General features: G+C 38.9%; 18 protein-coding genes across 18 annotated transcripts; 12 read left to right on the top strand and 6 right to left on the bottom strand.

The window, feature by feature from the left end:
• Positions 1–612: 612 nt before the first annotated feature.
• On the bottom strand, positions 613–1,608 carry M896_030180 (uncharacterized protein; the record flags this gene model as incomplete). The annotated part of the gene is made up of 1 exon (XM_014708589.1): positions 613–1,608. The coding sequence occupies one exon, from the start codon at positions 1,606–1,608 to the stop codon at positions 613–615; it is 996 nt and encodes a 331-aa protein (XP_014564075.1).
• Positions 1,609–2,060: 452 nt separating this feature from the next.
• Positions 2,061–2,603, top strand: M896_030170 (Rho-like GTPase; the record flags this gene model as incomplete). The annotated part of the gene is made up of 1 exon (XM_014708588.1): positions 2,061–2,603. The coding sequence occupies one exon, from the start codon at positions 2,061–2,063 to the stop codon at positions 2,601–2,603; it is 543 nt and encodes a 180-aa protein (XP_014564074.1).
• Positions 2,604–2,688: 85 nt separating this feature from the next.
• On the top strand, positions 2,689–3,168 carry M896_030160 (Ca2+-binding protein; the record flags this gene model as incomplete). Its single annotated transcript, XM_014708587.1, has 1 exon — positions 2,689–3,168. The coding sequence occupies one exon, from the start codon at positions 2,689–2,691 to the stop codon at positions 3,166–3,168; it is 480 nt and encodes a 159-aa protein (XP_014564073.1).
• Positions 3,169–3,298: 130 nt separating this feature from the next.
• Positions 3,299–3,913, bottom strand: M896_030150 (uncharacterized protein; the record flags this gene model as incomplete). Its single annotated transcript, XM_014708586.1, has 1 exon — positions 3,299–3,913. One exon carries the CDS (start codon positions 3,911–3,913, stop codon positions 3,299–3,301), a length of 615 nt encoding a protein of 204 aa, XP_014564072.1.
• Positions 3,914–3,981: 68 nt separating this feature from the next.
• On the top strand, positions 3,982–5,340 carry M896_030140 (ankyrin-like protein; the record flags this gene model as incomplete). Its single annotated transcript, XM_014708585.1, has 1 exon — positions 3,982–5,340. The coding sequence occupies one exon, from the start codon at positions 3,982–3,984 to the stop codon at positions 5,338–5,340; it is 1,359 nt and encodes a 452-aa protein (XP_014564071.1).
• A 92-nt stretch (positions 5,341–5,432) lies between these two features.
• Positions 5,433–5,885, top strand: M896_030130 (putative transcription initiation factor IIF auxiliary protein; the record flags this gene model as incomplete). Its single annotated transcript, XM_014708584.1, has 1 exon — positions 5,433–5,885. One exon carries the CDS (start codon positions 5,433–5,435, stop codon positions 5,883–5,885), a length of 453 nt encoding a protein of 150 aa, XP_014564070.1.
• Positions 5,886–5,976: 91 nt separating this feature from the next.
• M896_030120 (uncharacterized protein) lies at positions 5,977–6,639 on the bottom strand (the record flags this gene model as incomplete). The annotated part of the gene is made up of 1 exon (XM_014708583.1): positions 5,977–6,639. One exon carries the CDS (start codon positions 6,637–6,639, stop codon positions 5,977–5,979), a length of 663 nt encoding a protein of 220 aa, XP_014564069.1.
• A 359-nt stretch (positions 6,640–6,998) lies between these two features.
• On the top strand, positions 6,999–7,871 carry M896_030110 (nucleotide sugar transporter; the record flags this gene model as incomplete). The annotated part of the gene is made up of 1 exon (XM_014708582.1): positions 6,999–7,871. One exon carries the CDS (start codon positions 6,999–7,001, stop codon positions 7,869–7,871), a length of 873 nt encoding a protein of 290 aa, XP_014564068.1.
• Positions 7,872–8,011: 140 nt separating this feature from the next.
• On the top strand, positions 8,012–8,878 carry M896_030100 (uncharacterized protein; the record flags this gene model as incomplete). Its single annotated transcript, XM_014708581.1, has 1 exon — positions 8,012–8,878. One exon carries the CDS (start codon positions 8,012–8,014, stop codon positions 8,876–8,878), a length of 867 nt encoding a protein of 288 aa, XP_014564067.1.
• A 47-nt stretch (positions 8,879–8,925) lies between these two features.
• On the top strand, positions 8,926–10,329 carry M896_030090 (uncharacterized protein; the record flags this gene model as incomplete). Its single annotated transcript, XM_014708580.1, has 1 exon — positions 8,926–10,329. The coding sequence occupies one exon, from the start codon at positions 8,926–8,928 to the stop codon at positions 10,327–10,329; it is 1,404 nt and encodes a 467-aa protein (XP_014564066.1).
• A 71-nt stretch (positions 10,330–10,400) lies between these two features.
• Positions 10,401–11,021, top strand: M896_030080 (chromatin organization modifier protein; the record flags this gene model as incomplete). Its single annotated transcript, XM_014708579.1, has 1 exon — positions 10,401–11,021. The coding sequence occupies one exon, from the start codon at positions 10,401–10,403 to the stop codon at positions 11,019–11,021; it is 621 nt and encodes a 206-aa protein (XP_014564065.1).
• A 107-nt stretch (positions 11,022–11,128) lies between these two features.
• On the bottom strand, positions 11,129–12,124 carry M896_030070 (uncharacterized protein; the record flags this gene model as incomplete). The annotated part of the gene is made up of 1 exon (XM_014708578.1): positions 11,129–12,124. One exon carries the CDS (start codon positions 12,122–12,124, stop codon positions 11,129–11,131), a length of 996 nt encoding a protein of 331 aa, XP_014564064.1.
• Positions 12,125–12,220: 96 nt separating this feature from the next.
• On the top strand, positions 12,221–13,045 carry M896_030060 (Mg-dependent DNase; the record flags this gene model as incomplete). Its single annotated transcript, XM_014708577.1, has 1 exon — positions 12,221–13,045. The coding sequence occupies one exon, from the start codon at positions 12,221–12,223 to the stop codon at positions 13,043–13,045; it is 825 nt and encodes a 274-aa protein (XP_014564063.1).
• A 45-nt stretch (positions 13,046–13,090) lies between these two features.
• On the top strand, positions 13,091–13,834 carry M896_030050 (Psp1-like protein; the record flags this gene model as incomplete). Its single annotated transcript, XM_014708576.1, has 1 exon — positions 13,091–13,834. One exon carries the CDS (start codon positions 13,091–13,093, stop codon positions 13,832–13,834), a length of 744 nt encoding a protein of 247 aa, XP_014564062.1.
• A 145-nt stretch (positions 13,835–13,979) lies between these two features.
• M896_030040 (subunit alpha of T-complex protein 1) lies at positions 13,980–15,602 on the bottom strand (the record flags this gene model as incomplete). Its single annotated transcript, XM_014708575.1, has 1 exon — positions 13,980–15,602. The coding sequence occupies one exon, from the start codon at positions 15,600–15,602 to the stop codon at positions 13,980–13,982; it is 1,623 nt and encodes a 540-aa protein (XP_014564061.1).
• A 215-nt stretch (positions 15,603–15,817) lies between these two features.
• On the top strand, positions 15,818–16,150 carry M896_030030 (ribosomal protein L31e; the record flags this gene model as incomplete). The annotated part of the gene is made up of 1 exon (XM_014708574.1): positions 15,818–16,150. One exon carries the CDS (start codon positions 15,818–15,820, stop codon positions 16,148–16,150), a length of 333 nt encoding a protein of 110 aa, XP_014564060.1.
• A 175-nt stretch (positions 16,151–16,325) lies between these two features.
• Positions 16,326–18,095, top strand: M896_030020 (MdlB-like ABC transporter; the record flags this gene model as incomplete). Its single annotated transcript, XM_014708573.1, has 1 exon — positions 16,326–18,095. One exon carries the CDS (start codon positions 16,326–16,328, stop codon positions 18,093–18,095), a length of 1,770 nt encoding a protein of 589 aa, XP_014564059.1.
• A 42-nt stretch (positions 18,096–18,137) lies between these two features.
• M896_030010 (uncharacterized protein) lies at positions 18,138–18,950 on the bottom strand (the record flags this gene model as incomplete). Its single annotated transcript, XM_014708572.1, has 1 exon — positions 18,138–18,950. One exon carries the CDS (start codon positions 18,948–18,950, stop codon positions 18,138–18,140), a length of 813 nt encoding a protein of 270 aa, XP_014564058.1.
• Positions 18,951–19,677: the final 727 nt, after the last annotated feature.

Genomic DNA, 19,677 nt, shown 5'->3' with positions numbered 1-19,677 from the left:
TTTTGCATTATCTATCGATGAATCACTTATGTACTTATCCATAATCTTATTTATGCATGCATTAATTATGCATTTATCTATGATTTTATCTATCGATGCATTAATTATACACCTATCCATCATGCACCTATCTATCGATACATTATTCATGCACCTATCCATCATACACTTATACATTCATCCACAATCTCATTTATACACAATCACTTGTCCAAATCATCACCTGTCCAACTCAAACATACAGCATTCACCATCTTTGATTAGTCCACTCCTGCAATTGGTAACATAAACTATATATTGGCTCTATTACTCACATACAATGTGTGCTAACACCGACAATCTTGCAAAAACACAAGACATCATCGAAACCTTCGAGCTGCCAAAAAACATCGACCACAAAGACGTCAAGTTCAAAACACTGCCAAATGGCTTCTCCATCGAATACATAAAAAAATCAGAGTCTGACAAAAACGGATACAAAATGAAAAGCTCAGAATCAATGTCTACCTCTCATACATTTGCACATGATGCCAAAGATCTCAAGATCACATTTGAGGGTAGCATCGCCAAGGTGACTGGGAAAATCATTCTGAAACAATAAAATAAACCTTTTCATTGGCCATTTTGGTACCTAATCTTGTACAAAACTATCCCTGTCAGCATAAGCGTTATGATAATAAAGCTCCTCATCGTGTTGATCAGTGGATAAAACCACACCTCAGCCTTGTGCCAAAGCTCTGGCGGTAATGTCGAACTCACCACTTTGCTCTTACAATATGGGCAGAACAGTTTCTTTCCTAGAAGGCACCATCCCTTGATGCAGTCCTCATGGAACGAATGCCCACACCCTAGCGTATGTATCTTCTCAACTCCGTCAAATCTCTTGGTGCATATCATGCATAACGAGTTGTTGTTGCCCTTTCCAGGAACTCCCTCTTTGCTGTAGAAGCCAGTAGACACCGCCATCGTCTCACTCAAGAAAAATATCGTTTCTCTGCTTAACAGCCCAAAATACACAAAAAACAACAGAACAGACAGAGAATGCATCAAGTACCTGATACTCACATAAAAGGTAATAAACGTAAGTGCCTGTCCAACAAAAATCCCAGAATTAGAAATAATAAACAGCTTTTTGAATATTGCATATATACGCCTCATCGCATCCTTATCATGCTGCGACTTCAGCATCTTGAAGCAGCTAATCAGAATAAACCCTACAAATCCTGCCCAAATACCAGGAAGAAAATACGATCCTGCATAAACAAGAAATCCAGGCGGAAACAACAGAAGAATCAGAAATACACAAATATCATGCGTCTTTCTATTCAGCCTCTTCCACATAGCAAATATCGTCTGTATTATAAATGCATACACAGCTACTGAGATGAGCCATCGGAGCATTATCTCTTCAACAGGCTGCGATCTTTCAATGATTATGACCTGTCTGTAGACTCTTGGATGATCAAACGTGTTGTTTCTATTTGCTATATATGATATCTCACCTTCTTCATCGATTTCGGAACTTTCTGCAAAGAATTCCATCTCTTTATCGTGACTATTCATCATCTGATCCATCTCATCAAGATCTCCAACTTTATCTTGGCTCATTGAAGGGTATGCATGAAATCACATCATCATATTCATACTCATGCAATAAGGAGATAATAAGAATACTGTTGATTACAGGTTGCTGAGTATCATTTCACCAATGAAACATTTAGATATACAAGTTAATTGACCATTCGCATTACTCTGCAACCTGTGTTTCAATGGATGTCATGCATAATCATTCAGTAGCTATTACAGTACATAGAAGCATCAAAACATAAAAGCAATCAGTATATAAAATACATCTACTTAGAAAGCTTCTAATCCTAGTCTAATTCTAAAATGTATGATCCAACCCATTACAATGAAAACTGGAGACATGACACACGACCAATTCAACCATCACAAAAGATCACAAGCGTCCAATCTGTTTCTCAGTCTTCAGTTTATGATTGAATCACGCCAAAAACATCCATTTAAAACAAAAACCACAGTTCTCAGCAAGCTGTGCGATGGAAACCGTAAAATGTGTCCTTGTAGGAGATCCGTCGGTGGGCAAGAGCTGGCTCATAACTACATATATAACAGGCAAGAACCCTGAAGGATACATCCCCACTCTTTTCGACAAGTCAAGCAAGGAGGTGGCCAGAGATGGTCAGACGTACAGTATAACACTGTGGGACACCGCAGGAAGCGACGAATACAAAAATCTACGTGGACAATTTTTACAGGAAGCTGATGTGTTTTTGATATGCTATGCAGTTAACAGTCCCACTTCGTTTAGAAATACACGAGCATGGATTGAAGAGCTTTCTAAATACAATGTTCCGATGATTCTTTGTGGAACAAAATGCGATGTTGTTGATGGCGAACTGGTCGATAAGGCACATCCAGAGACATTGAAAAATGAATACAATCTGTACGCATCAATAGAATGCTCATCTCTCGAGCTCATAAACGTAAACAAGGTATTCTGTGTTGCACTCGATGCAGTCTTGAAAACAAGACGCTCCAGAACAGAGTCTATTTGGCTATGCTGCTGCAAGTGTATCTGAAAAGATGTAATAAATATTTATGTGATTTGTTTATTTGCATTGTCAAGTCAAGACAGTTCATCCATCAATAGGAGACTCCCCTTCAATGAGAAGACGACATGGGCGGCAGAACTCCAATATCTTCCACATGCTCACAAAGAACCAGATTGTTGAGCTCCGAGAAGCATTCAACTTCCTGGACGTAAATAGTGACACATTTGTTGACCGAACAGATCTTGAAAACTTTCTTGCATCAATAGGATCTCCTTTCTCATGCAATGAAATAGATCAGATGATGCATGAGAGCGGAGACAATATGACATACATGCTTTTCCTTACCATGATAGGAGAAAGACTCAGCTGCACAGATTCAGAAAAGGACATCTTCAATGCATTGAAAGAGTTCGATGATATTGGTGATGGAAAGATTGATGAAAGCATGCTTAGGCATTGGCTCACAGAGAAAGGAAGTTGCATGTCAAACGATGATGTTAATTTACTTCTTAAGGGATGCGTTGAAAACGGACGGATCGACTGCAGAAGCCTTGCAACTAAGATGAAGTATGGTGAAATCATCACTGAGTAGCAACTGCACGCCCAGTTAATAACTAATCCTGTTATGCATAGTGGCAAAGATATTCTATAAGATGGCAATTAAATACTGCATTTACATGTAAACAGCTTTGCTAGTGATCAGAAAGTCTCTTTCTTGATCATCAGATTCTATCTAGTTCATTCAGTATTACTGCTTGCTTTTGACGTTCTTGCAATGCATCATCAGCGCTTTTCAAAATCTTCTCGCCCATTGATTTCATATCAAGCAAAAAGTCGATTACTTCGCTTTTTTTCTCAACAACATACAATTTCTCCTTCTTGTCAATTGACAAATTTGCACGGTATATCTGATCAATCAAAGTGCATTTTCCTTCTTCCTTCTTCAATTTGTTGTAAACTCCTCCGAAAATCCTCCTGTATATCTGTGCACATCCGTCTATTCTCGATTTCAATCGTTCTGACCTCATTCTCAGTCCATTAATCTTCTTACGAATGAAGTCGTACGAGTCGTTGATCTTTTTGCAAAGATCTGTTTGAAGCGCCTTCCGGTGCTCAATATCTTCGCCTTTCAAGAGGACAGGCATCATTGTAGGATCCTCACTTAATGAAATGTTCCAAAGGGCTTCTGGAAAGTCGGCTGGGCGGTAGAATGGCTGGTCTACCTTGTTGTAGAATACATATTTGAATTTATATGCCGGTGAGCTTGGGTCATAGCTCTTCTCAATATTGTCGATTATTGCCAGCAGTTCCTGATCCTTCTGTATCTTGTACTCCATGGGTTTTATGCGGTAATAACATTTGTGCAATGCCTGAACTAAAAAAAATCATTTTGTATATGTGCTGAATGAAAGCTGAACAATTGTCCAACATGAGCAGAAGACGGAAAGAATACCACGAGTTCATTCTGTCAGACACAAATTACACGAACCAGAGGTTGTGTTTGATGAATCTCCGTACATTAAGTCAGAGCTACAGACAAACTGGATTGTCATCTAACGAGGTTTCCGATCCTTCAACCAAAGTGATTTACAAGTCACCAAGAGGTAATGCAGTGTTTGGATATAAATTAAATCTCATCAAGCTTGCATTGATTGATGGACGTTCATTCAAGCCAAATGTTGAAGTAAAGCGCCAGTGTTACAACCAAGCCAATATTGTGTTGCTTCTGGCAATGATCAAAAACAAACCTGACTTGGTATACTCGATACTTAGTGGCGGGTTTCCAAGCAGCATTAATTCATCGATATTTGGGAATGCGCTTTCCCCAACATATTTTCATCTTGCATGTGCAATGAGCAATGAAGTTTTGTCAGTTTTTATGAATTTCTCACCGAATTATGAGTTGTGTTGGAACGGGCTCACGCCACAGATGATTGCGTCCTTTGATGGGAAAACCTTAGATACAAAACAGACATTTAACTTTGTAACAATGAGGCAGTATGGCTTGCTAAATGCATATAGAGGAATTGAAGTGGTTAAAGCAGCGGACAAACCTTTGTTTCTGGTTGATTTTTTATGCATGAGCGATGATATCGCAGCAGCAAAAAAAGTCCTCGACAGGAATCCAGAGCTTGCAAAAGCGAGTAGGCTGTGCTATCTTGTGCAGAATAACATAGAGTTTGTTTTTCTTTTCAGTAGGTACCAAACATCAATTACTCAGGAGATCAATGGGATGTCTGCATTGCATGTGAAGTCGATTGATGGAGACATTGAGCAGATAATTGCTTTCCTAGCACTTGAATGTAATATTAATGCAGTAGATTACCTTGGAAACACTGCAATGCATTATTGTGCATCTCATGATCACTTTGATTGCTTAGAAATTCTTATCAGGCTTGGAGGAAATAGATCAATGGTGAATAGAGATGGAATAAGCACTGATGACATACTAGCTGCAAAGAACATAATACTTGACATCAATGATGTGGATGTTGAATTGACAGAAGCAATATTTCAGCTACTAGAGCATTCTGAAAATCTTTGGTATTATTTATCGATTGTTAGAAGGATAAGATACAACAAGAGCCATACGATTGTTAAGAAGAATAGATTTACAATAACATCTCTTTTGAATCTTCCACACAAGATTGACTACACCGAGGCAATGATTCACAAAATAAGTCAGGTAAAGGAAATTGGTCTTGAAACGCATAGTCCGTGTAAGACGCTTGAATTGTTTATGAAATATGTGCGGAATGTATAATTTGATTCCTATTAATGTCTGAAATGGCTTCTGTAAATGTAAGTAATGATTACTTGGATGTGACTAGAGGATTTACAAATGATTTGCCCTTGATGGATGGGTTTAGAAGTTGTAAGGTTACGATTGGAAATGAAGCAAGAATAATCCCTGAAAGTGAAAGGCCTGTTCCTGAACTTACACATGAATGGAAGGTCTATGTGCATGCACCTGCTGATGTAGTCAAGAAGGTTGAGTTCAGACTACATGAATCGTTTAGCAACCGATTGGTGAGTGTGGAATATCCGTTTGAGATGGTAGAAAGGGGATGGGGCGAGTTCAGTATTCAAATAAAGATTGTGCTGTGCAATGGAGAAAAGATACATTGCAGTCATTTTCTTCAGCTGCATGGAGCCACAGATGTGATTGTGAATGAACGAGTTGATGAAATTGTGTACAGAGGCGAACCCAATGAGGTATTTGTTGAAGAAGATGAAGAAGCAGAGTACAAGAAGATTGAGGATGCAATACTCAAGATATTAGATAAATTCAAGGAGATTGGTGCATAACCTATCTTGTACTAATCTATGTGATCTGTTGTACTTCATGATAATTATTAGAAGTGTATAAATTTATTGTTTATTGTTTATTTAAGCATATTTATGCGACTGGAGGCGCAATGTTCTTGCCGGTGTCTATGTGTTGCAGGATTTGTTCTTGATTTTTCTGGAACTCACCAACATGTCCCAGAAGCTGATCAATATTCTTAACGGTTAATTGAGATGACTCAATAGTGTCTATTGCATCACTGAGGATCTTCACTTTTGAAGAGCCATCTACCATACTGAAAATACCTATAGTGAGTAGCAGATAACATCCTATAATAAATCCACGACACACACCTACAAATGCATAACAGTTATGCTTGCTCAAAAACAGCATATATTTCAAAATGCTTAGCACAGCTATAATCTTGATTATTGTTAAAAAGTCTTTACTGAGAACCTTAGATTCGGGGTGTAAGCACCTGTATGTGGTGAATGTATACGAGATGATTCCACCTAATTGCATCAAGATGAGTATCAGGTTATCTTTATGATGATTAAATTTAGTGTCGCCGGTTTTACGTTCGATCATGATACTCTGAGTATAGTAAAAAATGGCCAGTAATGATGGAATACACAATACGGCAACAATAGACCATACTGCTCTAGTATTTTCTCTTGGATTTTCACCCGTGATTTGAGATACTGGAGTAAGCAAGAATGAACCGACTACCAAAGGCCATATATACATCAATACCTTTCCTACTAATCTTCTCATGTCATGGGAGGTTTACAACTCATATATAATGTGAATAAGGAGAATAAGCAATACCTTGAATTTGGGATATTGTATTCTAGATGCTCCTATGTTGAACATGCTAAATGATATGTGAGGTGGTATATTTACAATTATGAATGATTGTCTATGATTATCTATAATTTATGATGAATTAATATCTATAGTTATGATGAATGAAGATTATCTACAACTTATGATGAATCTTTTATCTATGATTATGGCACAAAACCTACAAATCATTAACTTATGAACACATTTGATGATCATAGAATGAAAATTAAAGATATTTTGATGCAATGTTTCATATTTGCTTTTGAAATGCAATAAACTGAATCAATATGAAAGCATTTGAGCAGCTCATATCAAGCTCTGTGTATCTGCTTAGTTCAATGACAACGACGCTCGTAAACAAATACATTCTGTCCGATCTGCAGTTTGAAATGCAGTATTTGCTTGTGATGCTCCAATCTCTCACAATTGTTTGTTCATTGTTAATTCTGAGGAGAATCGGTGTCGTAGATTTTGAGCTCACAAGGTTCAAAAAGTGGATGGTTCCATCTTTGCTACTGACCGTGATGATATTTTCTGGATCTAAGTCGCTGTATTACTTACCTATCTCAATATACACGCTGTTTAAGAACTGCAGTATTGTGATAACCGCACTGCTAGAAAAAAGGCTTTTTAATAGAAAAATATCTACACTTGCATACACATCGTTCATGTTAATGATTGGAAGCTCTTATATAGGAGACTCTTCAGAAGCGATCCTTGCGATTGAATATGGTTGGATGTTGATAAACATTGTGTCCACAACTGCATATGTGCTTTCCCTGAAAATAGCTATGGATACAGATAGTAGAGCAAAGACTGAGTCAGTGTATTACTCGAACCTTGTGTCTTTACCTATTCTCGCACCCTTATCGTTTGTATTTGACAATAAAAGCAGCAAGGGAATTTCCACGGAAGTGATAGCATGGGTGTTTGTGTCATCTGTCTGTGCGTTTTTCACATCATTTAGTACGGCATGGACATTGAATGTTCTTTCCTCAACGACTCTTGGGATGCTTGGAGCATTGAACAAAAGCTTTGGATCGTTTCTTGGCATTATCGTTCTGAATGAAAGCATAAATGCATGGAAAGCTTTTTCTTTGCTACTCGGATCTGTCTCTGTAGTGATGTATTCGTACGGAATTTCATATGAACAGAAGTAATACGAGCCTTATATACTAGAGAATGTAATAAGATGCAGGTGTCGCAGAATGTTTATGGAAAGAATTTAGCGATTAAATCTAAGCTAGCGATTTAATGCAAATGTGTGTAATTGTTAAACATGTGATTTAATGCTCCCTGAATGGACAAATATGAGACTGCAGATCACGATTATATGCATGCCAAGGATTACTTCAACAACTACAAGTTTGGATACATTGAAAGAACAACAAAGATGCTTTTACTACAAAGCCTGAAGGTAGAAAATAGAGAAGCACCAGATCTACTGACGATACTAAGCAATAGCAAAGCACAGCTGAAGAGTGTAAAGTCTGTTAGTAGTGATGCATCTAAGTTGATTGCAGAGCTATCTGAAGCAACACATGGGATGGAGATGAGACTGGAGGAATGTGAAAAAACCTTACGTGAAGAACAACAGAGAGAAATAGATCTTGCACAGGAGTATTCACGAATAGAGATCCTTGATGAGAATCTGAGATCATATGATGAACTTGTGGTTCAGTTTGATAAGAAATGCCAAGACATTCAACAGCATGTTGACAAGATTGATTCATTAAGGAAAAAGCTTGCGCAACTGGAGACGACTGATGCAGAAGAAAATCTGCGAAGCATGCGTGCAAAGAAAGAAAACCTTTCAGCACGACAAAGACGACTGTCTTTGGTAACCATGGAGAATTACATGGAGGAATCATATGTTTGGTATAGCCGAGCTGTTGAGTTTGTTAAGAACATATTTGGAATACAAATAGTGACAGTTGAACAAGAAAACAATGAAATGTATATGAGGTTTAAAGCATTAGCATGCGACATTGGAATGTTTGTAAAGGATGGCGCAATGGTGGACTGCAAGCTTTATAATTCAAATGATGAGATTCTTGAGAGTATGTTTAGGAGTATAAGCAAGGTTGCAATGCTTGTAAATGAGCCAAGGATGCTTTTTATGCTAGCATATGGTAAGTACAGCGCACTGAAAACAACGACAGAATGAAATGTGCGGCTGAAATGAGAATATAAACCCTTTTGAATAAACAAATAATGATGTTTTTATGCATGCTTAAACAGGCAGTGGCACTTCATGCGTGTGTTAGAGACAGTGATTGCCTTAATAGATCCAGGCCGGATATCCACTCGCTGTATTGTGTTAACTACACCTGCCAAAAGATCCTTTCACCAGGGATGCATTGTCTAAAGCCTACTGATTGCTCGTCCTACTCGTTCTTTGGGCCACTTGCCTGCACTGAGAAATGCAAGGTTGAGGATGAATGTGAGTATGAAGATCCAAAGACACTCGGATCTATGTATTGCTGCAGAAACATTCCATTAGGAAAGTCTTGCAATGTGCATAGACCAAGGGCACTCAGTGGGTGTGACACTCGCCACTCGTGCTTACTAGGTTCCAAAGGCACATATGAATGTGTTCCAGACAAATCGAACTCATGGATGTTTGGAGTGCTTCTGTCAATAAGTGGAAACATTGGAATCAATATCGGTGTTAATCTACAAAAGAAATCATATAGACACGCATGCATTGAGATTCTCAATACAAGGTTCCAAACACTTTATCTTGGATGCATAATGTATGGAATAGGCAAGTTCTTTGGATATTGCTCGTATGTGTTTGGGAATCAGTCGCTGATTGCAGCACTGAGTGCCACTGGGCTTGTGTCGAACAGCATCTTTGCACCAATGATCAATAACGAGGTATTTACATGGAGGGACTTCTGTGCAATATTCTTTGTGTTTGCAGGCACTACGCTTGTTGTTATGAACACGACAATCACTCACAAGGTGTACAGCTTGTGTGAGTTGATAAAAATGTACAAACGAACAGAAACATTGGTTTGGTTTGGACTTATTCTGGTTGTGATAGTTTATCTGTTTGCATTTATCAAGTATGTGGAGATAAACAGCAACTGGGAGCTGCCTGGAGAGCGAATGAAGTTTCTGAAGAGTAGCTCAGTATGGTTTGAAGAAGATGGGTTTGTGATGAAGTATGTGATGGCGCTGGCATATGTGTGCCTTTCATCATTCATAGCGTCGTTTACCACACTTTCTGTCAAGAGCCTTGGAGAGATGATTGACAAAACAATTTCTGGAGACAATCAATTTGTGTTTTCTACGACATACTTTTTTATACTGGTGCTTGGCACATGTACATTTTTCCAGATATACTGGCTCAACCGAGCATTAAGGCATTATGATGCTCTGCTTGTCATTCCAATGTTTCATGTAACCTGGACATTTCTAAGTATAATAACAGCGGGAATATATTTCAGGGAATTTGAGCAGTACACAACCAGTCAGCTGAGAGTCTTTGCCTTTGGAGTGGCAGTTATTTTTGTCGGATCATTCTTCTTGGGCAGTAGAATCACAAACAAGACAAGAATAAGAACAAAGAAGACTGCATTGGAGTATGAGCAGATTTCAAAGACTCAATGATGTTTGATGGCATGTTTATTTGTGTTTCATTATCACAATTTATCGATAGTTTGTAAACATTAACTACACATATGAGCGCCGAAGATGTCTACGTAGTTGAGAAAGTTGTTGCAAGTAGGACATTAAAGGGAGTAAAGCAATACCTGCTGAAGTGGCAGGGATATCCTGATTCAGACAACACCTGGGAGAACGAAAAGAACATATTCTGTAAAGATATGATACAGGAGTATGAGAATACAAAAGCCATGCCTAATAAAAAGCAAAAGAAAGGCAAGCAGAGCAATTTGAATCCATCAGAAGCAAAAGCCACACAAAACCCCCAAGAGAGTGCCGCTGAGCAAGAATCTTACGGAACGAATAAAAGAAAAAGCAGATCTCAAAAAGATAAGAATGAATTGCAGAATAACAATAAGCAAAGTCAAGAAGGAATCAAACGAAAACCTCGTACTAAATCCAAAGTTTTACCTGATACACAGGCGAAAATAGACAATTTGAGCTCGGCTGTAGACAAAGTGATCTCTGTTGAGATGAACGATTCAAAAAATGGTTTGGTTGTTTATTTGTTGTTCAAGAACGGAGAGAATGGCAAATTCCCAGCTGAGATTATTCACGAAAAGTGCCCCATTCCTCTTCTTGAGTACTATGAAAGCAATCTTGTGTTCTGTGAAGATGGCGTAGATGCTAGCAAGTAGTATTAAGTCCATGTAGACTTGTTCTGATTGATTTCGGGTCACAAGCATTAAATAGTGATATAGATCAGTTTCTAATATTTTATATTATGATGTGCATTCTTATAAGATTATAAAGTATGTGTTAATAGAATAGCACACCGTGTTGCGAATGGATTGCTTATGGAGTATTTTGTATCTTTCTCAATCACACAGACGCCACCTTTCTTCAAAATAAGCTTCTGGTTGGCAATGCAAACCTGAACTGCGCCTTTTATGACAAACATTGAAAACCCACAGGATGCATGCTCAGGACTGACAGATGCAAAGCTTTTGAGAAACAAAATCCCCGTTGCTATGCCCAATGATGTAGCCAGTGGCTCAAATGAACTCTTTCCTTGGTAAGCTTTAAGAGCATTCGCAACTACATAGCTTGGATATTCAGATGTAAATTCTATATTTTCTTTGCATTCGTTTATTGCTTCAGGATTAATGATTGATTTGACCATTTTGTATTGTTGAGATTCTGTTGTATTTTTATTATGAGTATTCTCTTGGGATTTATCTTCCTTAGCATTTATCAAGCTCATTTCAAGACCTGAGACTGTCGTAACGCATGCATCAGCTGTAAAGCCGTATTTGACACGCATAGAGTGTTTGGTAGATTCATTATGCAAACACTTTCTATTTTCAACTTTGATGTTAGAAATGCTTTCAAATCCATCGTCTGCAGTAACATTATGATCAACGGTTATGTTTTCAAATAAAACCGATGGATCCATCTTTTCAAGAACGCTGTTTGTCACAATGCTACTTAATTCAAGTGTGCCTGCATCAACTGCAGATAGATCAGCACACGATTGTTTTATAGAAAGTCTTTCACGGATGCCTTTGATGTCAAAAAGTGTATCGCTATGTGTGCATTCGTCCTCGCTTCTATATACCGCTGTTTCTTCAATTTCTGTGGCGCTGTCATCTCTAAGCACCGACTCTGCTGTCTTCCAGTAGTCATCAATATTTTCAAGGTCATCTTCGTCTTTTCTGATGTCCAGTCGTGACTTGGGATCCAATGTCTTTTTCCTATAATTCTTGCATCTTTTGCTTGGCGGCTTGTATATCTTTCTCATTGCCCAAGGGCTAAACATTTGCACATTTGCGACTGCACCTGCCTCAAGGTACTGTCGATGCATACATCCATAATATGTGTTGCCAAGACTACCCTAATGCTGATAGACATAGCAGTCAATATTACAGATAGTCAGTTGGCAAAAAACCAAGAAATGCTCGATCAAATAATTGGAAGGGCAAGGGAAAGTAATGTAATGCCTGTGTTTACAGGAATTGATTGTGAAACAAGCAGAAAATGTGTTGAGCTTGCCAGAAGATACAGGACTGTGGCTACAGTTGGTATACATCCTACTTCATCACAACAGTGCCTTGATGTATCTGGGATAGAGTGCTTGGTAAAAGAGGATGTGGTTGTAGCAGTTGGAGAATGTGGCTTAGATTACGATCGTCTTGAGTTTGCAGATGTCAACTCACAGAAGCGAATTTTTCGTTCACAACTTGATCTGAATGGAGAGTGCTATTTTTTTCATTCGAGAACATGCCACAGAGACTTTATGGAGATGATTTGTGATTATTCACTTCGGGGCGTTGTTCACAGCTTCACAGGGACGCATGAAGAGGCAAAAGAGTTGATAAGGAAAGGGCTGTATATAGGAATTAATGGATGCTCTGTGAAAACTGAAGAAGGCATTGAGGTATTGAAAGAATTACCAATTGACTCGATACTTGTGGAGACTGACTCGCCATACTGTAAGATCAGGAATAGCTATGCAGGATCTAAGTATGTCACAAGCTATTTTGATGGTCAGAAAGCATTGAAGAAGAGAAACGAGCCTTGTTGTGTAATACAAGTGGCAGAGGTTATAAGTAAAGTGAAGAATATGGAGTATGAAGTGGTGGCGGATACATTGCTCAATAATACTTTTAGTCTTTATGGAGACAAAGTTCGATATACTGCTAAGCTATGGCAAGAGGTGTGAATTTCATGCGTGTATATTTTTGATTTTTGATTAACCCTCTGAAGAATGTCCTTCTGCGAGAACTGGGCCTCGCCATTTTTGAACAGTTTATGGTCTGAAAGCACAGAGACATGGCATGAGAGTCAGGAGGATTGGAGAATAGTTGGGACGAATCCGTTCAAGCGCAGATCTGAGAATGCATGCAAGATAGAGCGGAAGCTAGTTGAGTTTCCAATGAAGCAGATATTTGATAGCATAGAGACGTCATTTAAGTTTATGTCGATAGCGGCAGAGAGCCACTACTACATCATACAGTTTGAGAGCAAGCGCCTTGATGTTGCGTTTGTTGATGTGAATCTTGGGATCAGAAAGAATTCTTACGTGATATTGGAAGCGGATAGGGGAGAAGATTGTGGAATGGTAGTTGGGGTGACTACGAAGGAGAAGCTTGAAAGGTTATTCAAGAAGTACGAGGACATTTCGAATGAGGTGCAACCAAAGAGGATATACAGGTTGGCAACGTTACTTGATCTTGAGGCATTGGAAAGGAAGAGAAGCATGCAAACCAGAGCGCTGGAATTCTGTAGAGAAAGGGCATTTATGAGTGGGCTGGACATGGAGGTAGTTGGATGCGAGTATCAATGGGATCTGAACAAGATAACGTTTTATTTTGCAAGTGATGAAAGGGTGGATTTCAGGGATCTTGTCAAGGAGCTGTATAGAGTGTACAAAACCAGGATATGGATGTGCGCTATAGAAAAATCCAAAAACAGGCATTTGAACGAGCTTATAGAGTCTCATGTGTTCTGATTGTAATTAAACCATAAACTATTTGTGTAGCGTATCTATAGTATTTATACTAGACATATTCAAGTTAATGCATGCGAGAGCATTATTTGGGATCAACAGTGGAAAAGTAAAGATACGAATGTAAAGTCATGACTAATTCATTCATTTAATTTCTGGGCTCTTCTGGAGGCAGCATTATCACTTCGTTGATCCTAAGGATACTAATGGATGCTTCTGTTGCTGCTCTAAGAGATTTCATCTTAATCATGCTTGGCTCAATGATTCCGGCTTCCACATTGTTCTGGATTTCTCCGGTCACTGCATCAACACCAAACATGCTATTGCCTGATTTATCGCTGGCGTCTGTGCCTTGCATAGCTAGAAGCTTAGCAACAATCTCGTTTGGATCCAGGCCTGCATTTGATGCAAGTATTCTTGGTATCGAAATTAATGACTCTGCATATCTGTGGATTGCAACATGCTCCTTGGAATTCACTGTAAATGAAAACTTCTCCAGCATTAAAGACAACGCACACTCCACAGCCCCTCCTCCAGGAACAATAGACTTCGACTCCAATGTTCTCTTCAATGCACATATGGCATCATGAATAGACCTTTGCATCTCATCAAGTAATTGGTAGTTTGCTCCCCTCAAGATTATAGATGCCATCTTCTTCTTAAGCCCTTCAATAAACACACATTCTTCCTCTCCAATCGATACAACCTCAAATTTGTTTGCACTTCCTAATGTAGGCACACTTTCAACACCATTGAGATCTGTCATCGAGATTAGAACCGATGTTCCGCTTGCTCGGGCAATCACATCCAGGTCTTCTTTTTTGCATCTTCGGATCCCAACTATTCCTGCATCAAGCAGAAGCTTTGTGCAAAAGTCGTCCATTCCTCTTGTTGTTAAAACTACCGTTGCTCCAGACGCCACAATAGACTTGATTTGGTTCGCAGTTATTTCAAGCTCCTTCTTCCTGATATCTTCTAACTTCGACGGATCGTCAACTACAATATTTACAGTCAGTGGGTTTTTGTATTTCTGCAGCCCAAAGTCAATACATAAGATCTTTGGCTTCTTAACAACTTTCTTCATGAATCCAGATGCCAATGCACAGTTCATGGCATAACCTTGCACTAAAAACGATTCAGCCATTGCTCCTCCAGGATGCTTGAGAATATTGATGTCCTCGATAGGATACACAACCTTCTTGCCTCCTTCAGACGGTTCAATGCATTTCAATGCATCTACAACAATCTCACAAAATAATGCAGATTCAGATCCAATAACCTTACTTGATATACTTGTGTTTACAATATTACCTAATGCCTTTGCACCTAGTGTGGAAATATCCTTAGCTATGCTTTTCTTGATAAATTGAATGCACTCGTTGAATGCCATCTTGTATCCAGATACAACAACAGATGGATGCACACCTGATGAAATCAGTTTTGCTCCTTTCTCAATAAGACTTGCAGCCATCAGAACAACAGATGTTGTTCCATCCCCAACCTCATTGTCTTGCTGCGTTGCAAGATCAACAAGGATCTTTGCTGCTGGATCGTCCACCAGCATGCTCTGAAGAATTGTTGCGCCATCGTTTGTGATGCTGACCTCTCCTGCAGAGTTGACACACATCTTGTCAAGACCCAATGGTCCAAAACTTGTTTTTATTGCATCGTATATCCTTGCCATTGCCTTTGAGTTTCTCTCGACAGCTTGAACTCCAGTGTAGCTCTCGCCACCGCAGAAGATGTCTGTTGTAGAAATCTCCTTAACCATTCAGGGTCAAAAATCAGTGTGATTATTGCACATGAAGACATTGCATCTTTATGCTTTGTGAATTGTTTGAAATGCATAAGATGCTTATCAGCATAAATTTACATGTATTTTAGTATATGCATGAACACTTTGGTGATGCAATGTTATAGACTGTGCATGAATATTGAGTGCAAAAGACATCCACAGGTATTTGATCATGAAAAAATTTACCCCGAATGCCATCCAAGATAGTAGAAGGCCAGACAGTGGAGATTACTGTGAACTTGAGAAGAATAGCATTTTCTGTCCCATGGACAAGGAAGGCACCTGGTGCAATAAGGAGACTGAAGAAAGAGATCCAGAAGTACTTTGGAGAGAAGACTGGGGTAGTTGTTACGAAGGAGCTCAATAACTTTGTGTTTTTGAACGGAAATAAGAACATTCCTGCCAAGATCCGTGTCCGAGTCACTAAGAAGACATGCGAAAAGGATGCAGAGAAGCAGATACTGCATACTGAGCTGGTGATTGTCGGGTCGTTCAAGGGCCTCAAGGAGATTGTTATCGATTAATAAATTGGTCGTGTTGCTGTGTTGTTGAGTTATAACCCTGAATCCAAGATGTGCATTGATATTGATGTACTTGATAATATGACGGTATTTATGCGCATGAACGAAAGAAAAGTGGATCAATAAGATTTGTGTTGATGTATGAAAAAATTGTTGCGAACCCCTTTAAGAAAGTGCCATGATAAGATCTAAGCCTCGCAAGAGTCTGGTTTATGGAGTGAGCGAGATTCTTATGAAGCATGTTTTCAACAGGACGTATATGCTTCTGATGCTGTTTCCGATTTTTGGGATGGCGGTTGCTGCAAATGTTTTGTATGCGAAAGTTGCTTCGAGTGTTCTTTCAGAGATTGCAGATCACATTGAGCTAAAAGATTTGGGCGAGCACACACATCTTGTTTACAGACTACTGATATATGGAATATCTGCAGCCATGTTTGAGTACTTCCCAATATTTTTGATGGCTTACATTATACAGGATATATACACAGATTGCTACCGAGATGTTTTTTTTGAGTACATATCGCTGGAATACAATGTATTTCATGAGGTGTCGCCTGGGGATCTTGAAGGCCGAATAAACAGGAAGTGTAAGGCGATTGGCGAGGCAGTTGATGTGGTGATTCCAACGCTGATGAACTCGACGATATTTATTGCGATAGCAATGGTGAAAATGGTATCGTTTGGACCTGAGAATGCATTATTGTTTCTTATGATTCCTTTACTGTACATTTCAACGACAGTATTTCTGACATCAAAGCGCAATATTATCCGTGGAAAATATAATGTTGCAAAGAACAAGTCAGTGAAGAAGCTGAGTGACATTTTGAACAACTATGAAGTTGTTAAATCTTTTGGACTTGAGGAAAGGGAGTCGAGTGTGTTCCACTCAACGTTGAATGATAGAGTGGTTCAAGGGACGCGATACAGCTGCTCCGAAAACATGATTACGTTTATTCAGAAGCTCTGCTCGTTAGTTCCACATGCTATGATTCTGTATCTGAGCCTAAATAACATGACGTTTATGGATGCAATAACATTGAATGGCTTGCATGCGATTCTTAAGGAGAGGATGACTGAGTTTGCACGGGAGTTTGTAGAGCTTTATGAGAACTATTATGACTACTCTAGCTCTACGTATGAGAAGGAAGAAGATAGACCTGAGCAGATTGACATTGAAGGATTTGACGATGGAATAGTTTTTGATAGAGTCGGGATTAAAAGAGGAGAGAAAGTCATACTTGAGAATGTAAGTTTTGAGCTGAAGAAAGGAGAGAAGCTTGCGATTGCAGGTCCAAATGGAGCAGGAAAGTCTACACTTATCAACACTCTTCTGAGGTTCTTGGAGCATTCAGGAAGGATACTTATTGACGGTGTTGAGATGAATGAATACACAAGGAGGTCAATCAGAGAGCTAATAGCATATGTGCCACAAGACAAATGTGTGATTGATGGAACAGTGCTTAGAAACCTGAGGTATGGCGATTGGAGTGTGTCTTTGGAGAAGGTCAAGGAAATATGCATGAAATACGGAACGCATGAAGTATTTAGTAGTCTTGAAGGAGGATACTTTAAGCAAAGTGGGCAACAGGGATGTGAATTGAGTGTTGGGCAAAAGCAGTATATGAGCCTGATGAGAGCAATAATCAAGGATTCACCGATATTTATCCTAGATGAGGCAACCTCTGATGTTGATCAGAAGACAGAGGCTGAGTTGATTGATTACATAATGTCTGTTCTATCGGACCGGACTATAATTATGATTGTGCATAACCATGCGCTTTTGAAGAAGTTCGATAAGGTGTTATTTTTAAGTGGAGGGACGATGAAGGGATGTGGCGGTATTAGTGAGCTTCTTAGGACGTCTGATGAGTTTGTTGAGTTTTATCTTGGAGAGGATGACATCTCAGATACTGGGATTCAACCACAGGAGGATCTTAATAGAGTTTAACAATAAAGACCTTTATAACAACTATGTTTAGTACATGTGTTTCTATGTTTCTAGGCGCAATGATTCAACCTCGTAGTCGTATACAGACAGCCAGTACTTATGTACCATGATAAATGTGCAAAGGATGAAGAAATGGTAGAAAAACAGGTTATCGAAGTATCTGTTTGTTGCAATGCCTATTATTGCGGACCCAACAAACAAGAACACGTTTGCGATTATGAAGCATGATAGTGAGATGAAAAGTGTTCCAAATGCCCAGACTTCTCCGTTTCTTTTTTTGAGCTTCTTCAGCTGCAGTAGCACATATAATGAGAAAAACAGCATATTCAGCACTATCAATGGAATAGATGCAATCTGCTTATTCGAGGAGCTCAAGCCAATAAACACCATGGCTCCCATTCCGATTGAATATAGTGCAGTTGTGCCTCTTAGCAGCGTAGTGACCCGTATTCCAAAAACACCCATGAACATGTCAATTGTGATGCATCCTAAGAACAGTACAAAGAATGCAGACGTGTACAGTGATACCTGTAATGTGGTCAGAAATAGATGTACTTGCTGTGAAGTAGAGTATCCAAATCCCACGAGAAATGCCTCGATTGCCATGGCTCCAAAGTAAAGATAGAAAAACATAAGCATTTCTTTACGGCCTATTGAAGAGCATAATGCTTTTACATGTCCCATCATTCTTCTTGTGGATGCCATGGCTATTATCAAAAGAATTAAAGTTGTTGGTGACATGATTTTGAACCTGGCAATCTCATAATTTCTACTGCTGTTCTTGCAGACCTCCTCACTTATATATCTACAACTAGGCATGCCGACTTCTTCACACACCCTGTCAACCGCATGCATCTTACTGTAAACAAAGCGGATTTATGTGTGCAGGCGTTTATTGAGCATAAACCCAAGCCCATGCAATGACAACAACCACAAGGCAGGAAGTTCAAGCACAGATGGACAGCACAGATGAGCTATTTGACGAACTTAACAGAAAGATTGAAGGTATTCGAGGAAAGCTACAGAATCTGCAAAAGAAAGTCAAGGAGATGGATGAAAACATCAAGAACATGCAGTCTTCTGACATGGTTGCATGATAGATTATGCAGTTTCGCTTTACTTATACAAAATTATTGAATAAATACTGGTAATTCTTATCATAACATTTAATGTTTTCAATGTTTATTTGATTGTAGGTGTAGCGTGGCATATGATGAATACAGTAAAAGTACTAGAGCCCATTGCTCATTAGATAGTGTGCGTTTACTCTGTACACCATTTCTAATTATTGCTAGTATGAAATTTATCTATATTGTTGATGTCTTCTTGAGTATCTAGGCAATTACTTGTATATTGTGCTTCAATTTGATCCAAAGAGTACTTGAGATTCATAAACATCTCAATATTGATCTCTTGATGTACAGTCTTGAATCTATCGTGTACGACTCTGGTCTGTAATGGAACTATCTGGCTAGTTGGATTTTTCCACATTGACATGCATTTAAACAAGTAATTGCCTAGATACTCAAGAAGACATCAACAATATAGATAAATTTCATACTAGCAATAATTAGAAATGGTG

This window comes from Ordospora colligata (genome assembly GCF_000803265.1).
Source record: "Ordospora colligata OC4 chromosome Unknown contig_03, whole genome shotgun sequence".
NCBI classification, from domain to species: Eukaryota; Fungi; Microsporidia; family Ordosporidae; genus Ordospora; species Ordospora colligata.
This window is presented reverse-complemented; position numbering and strand designations above follow the sequence as displayed.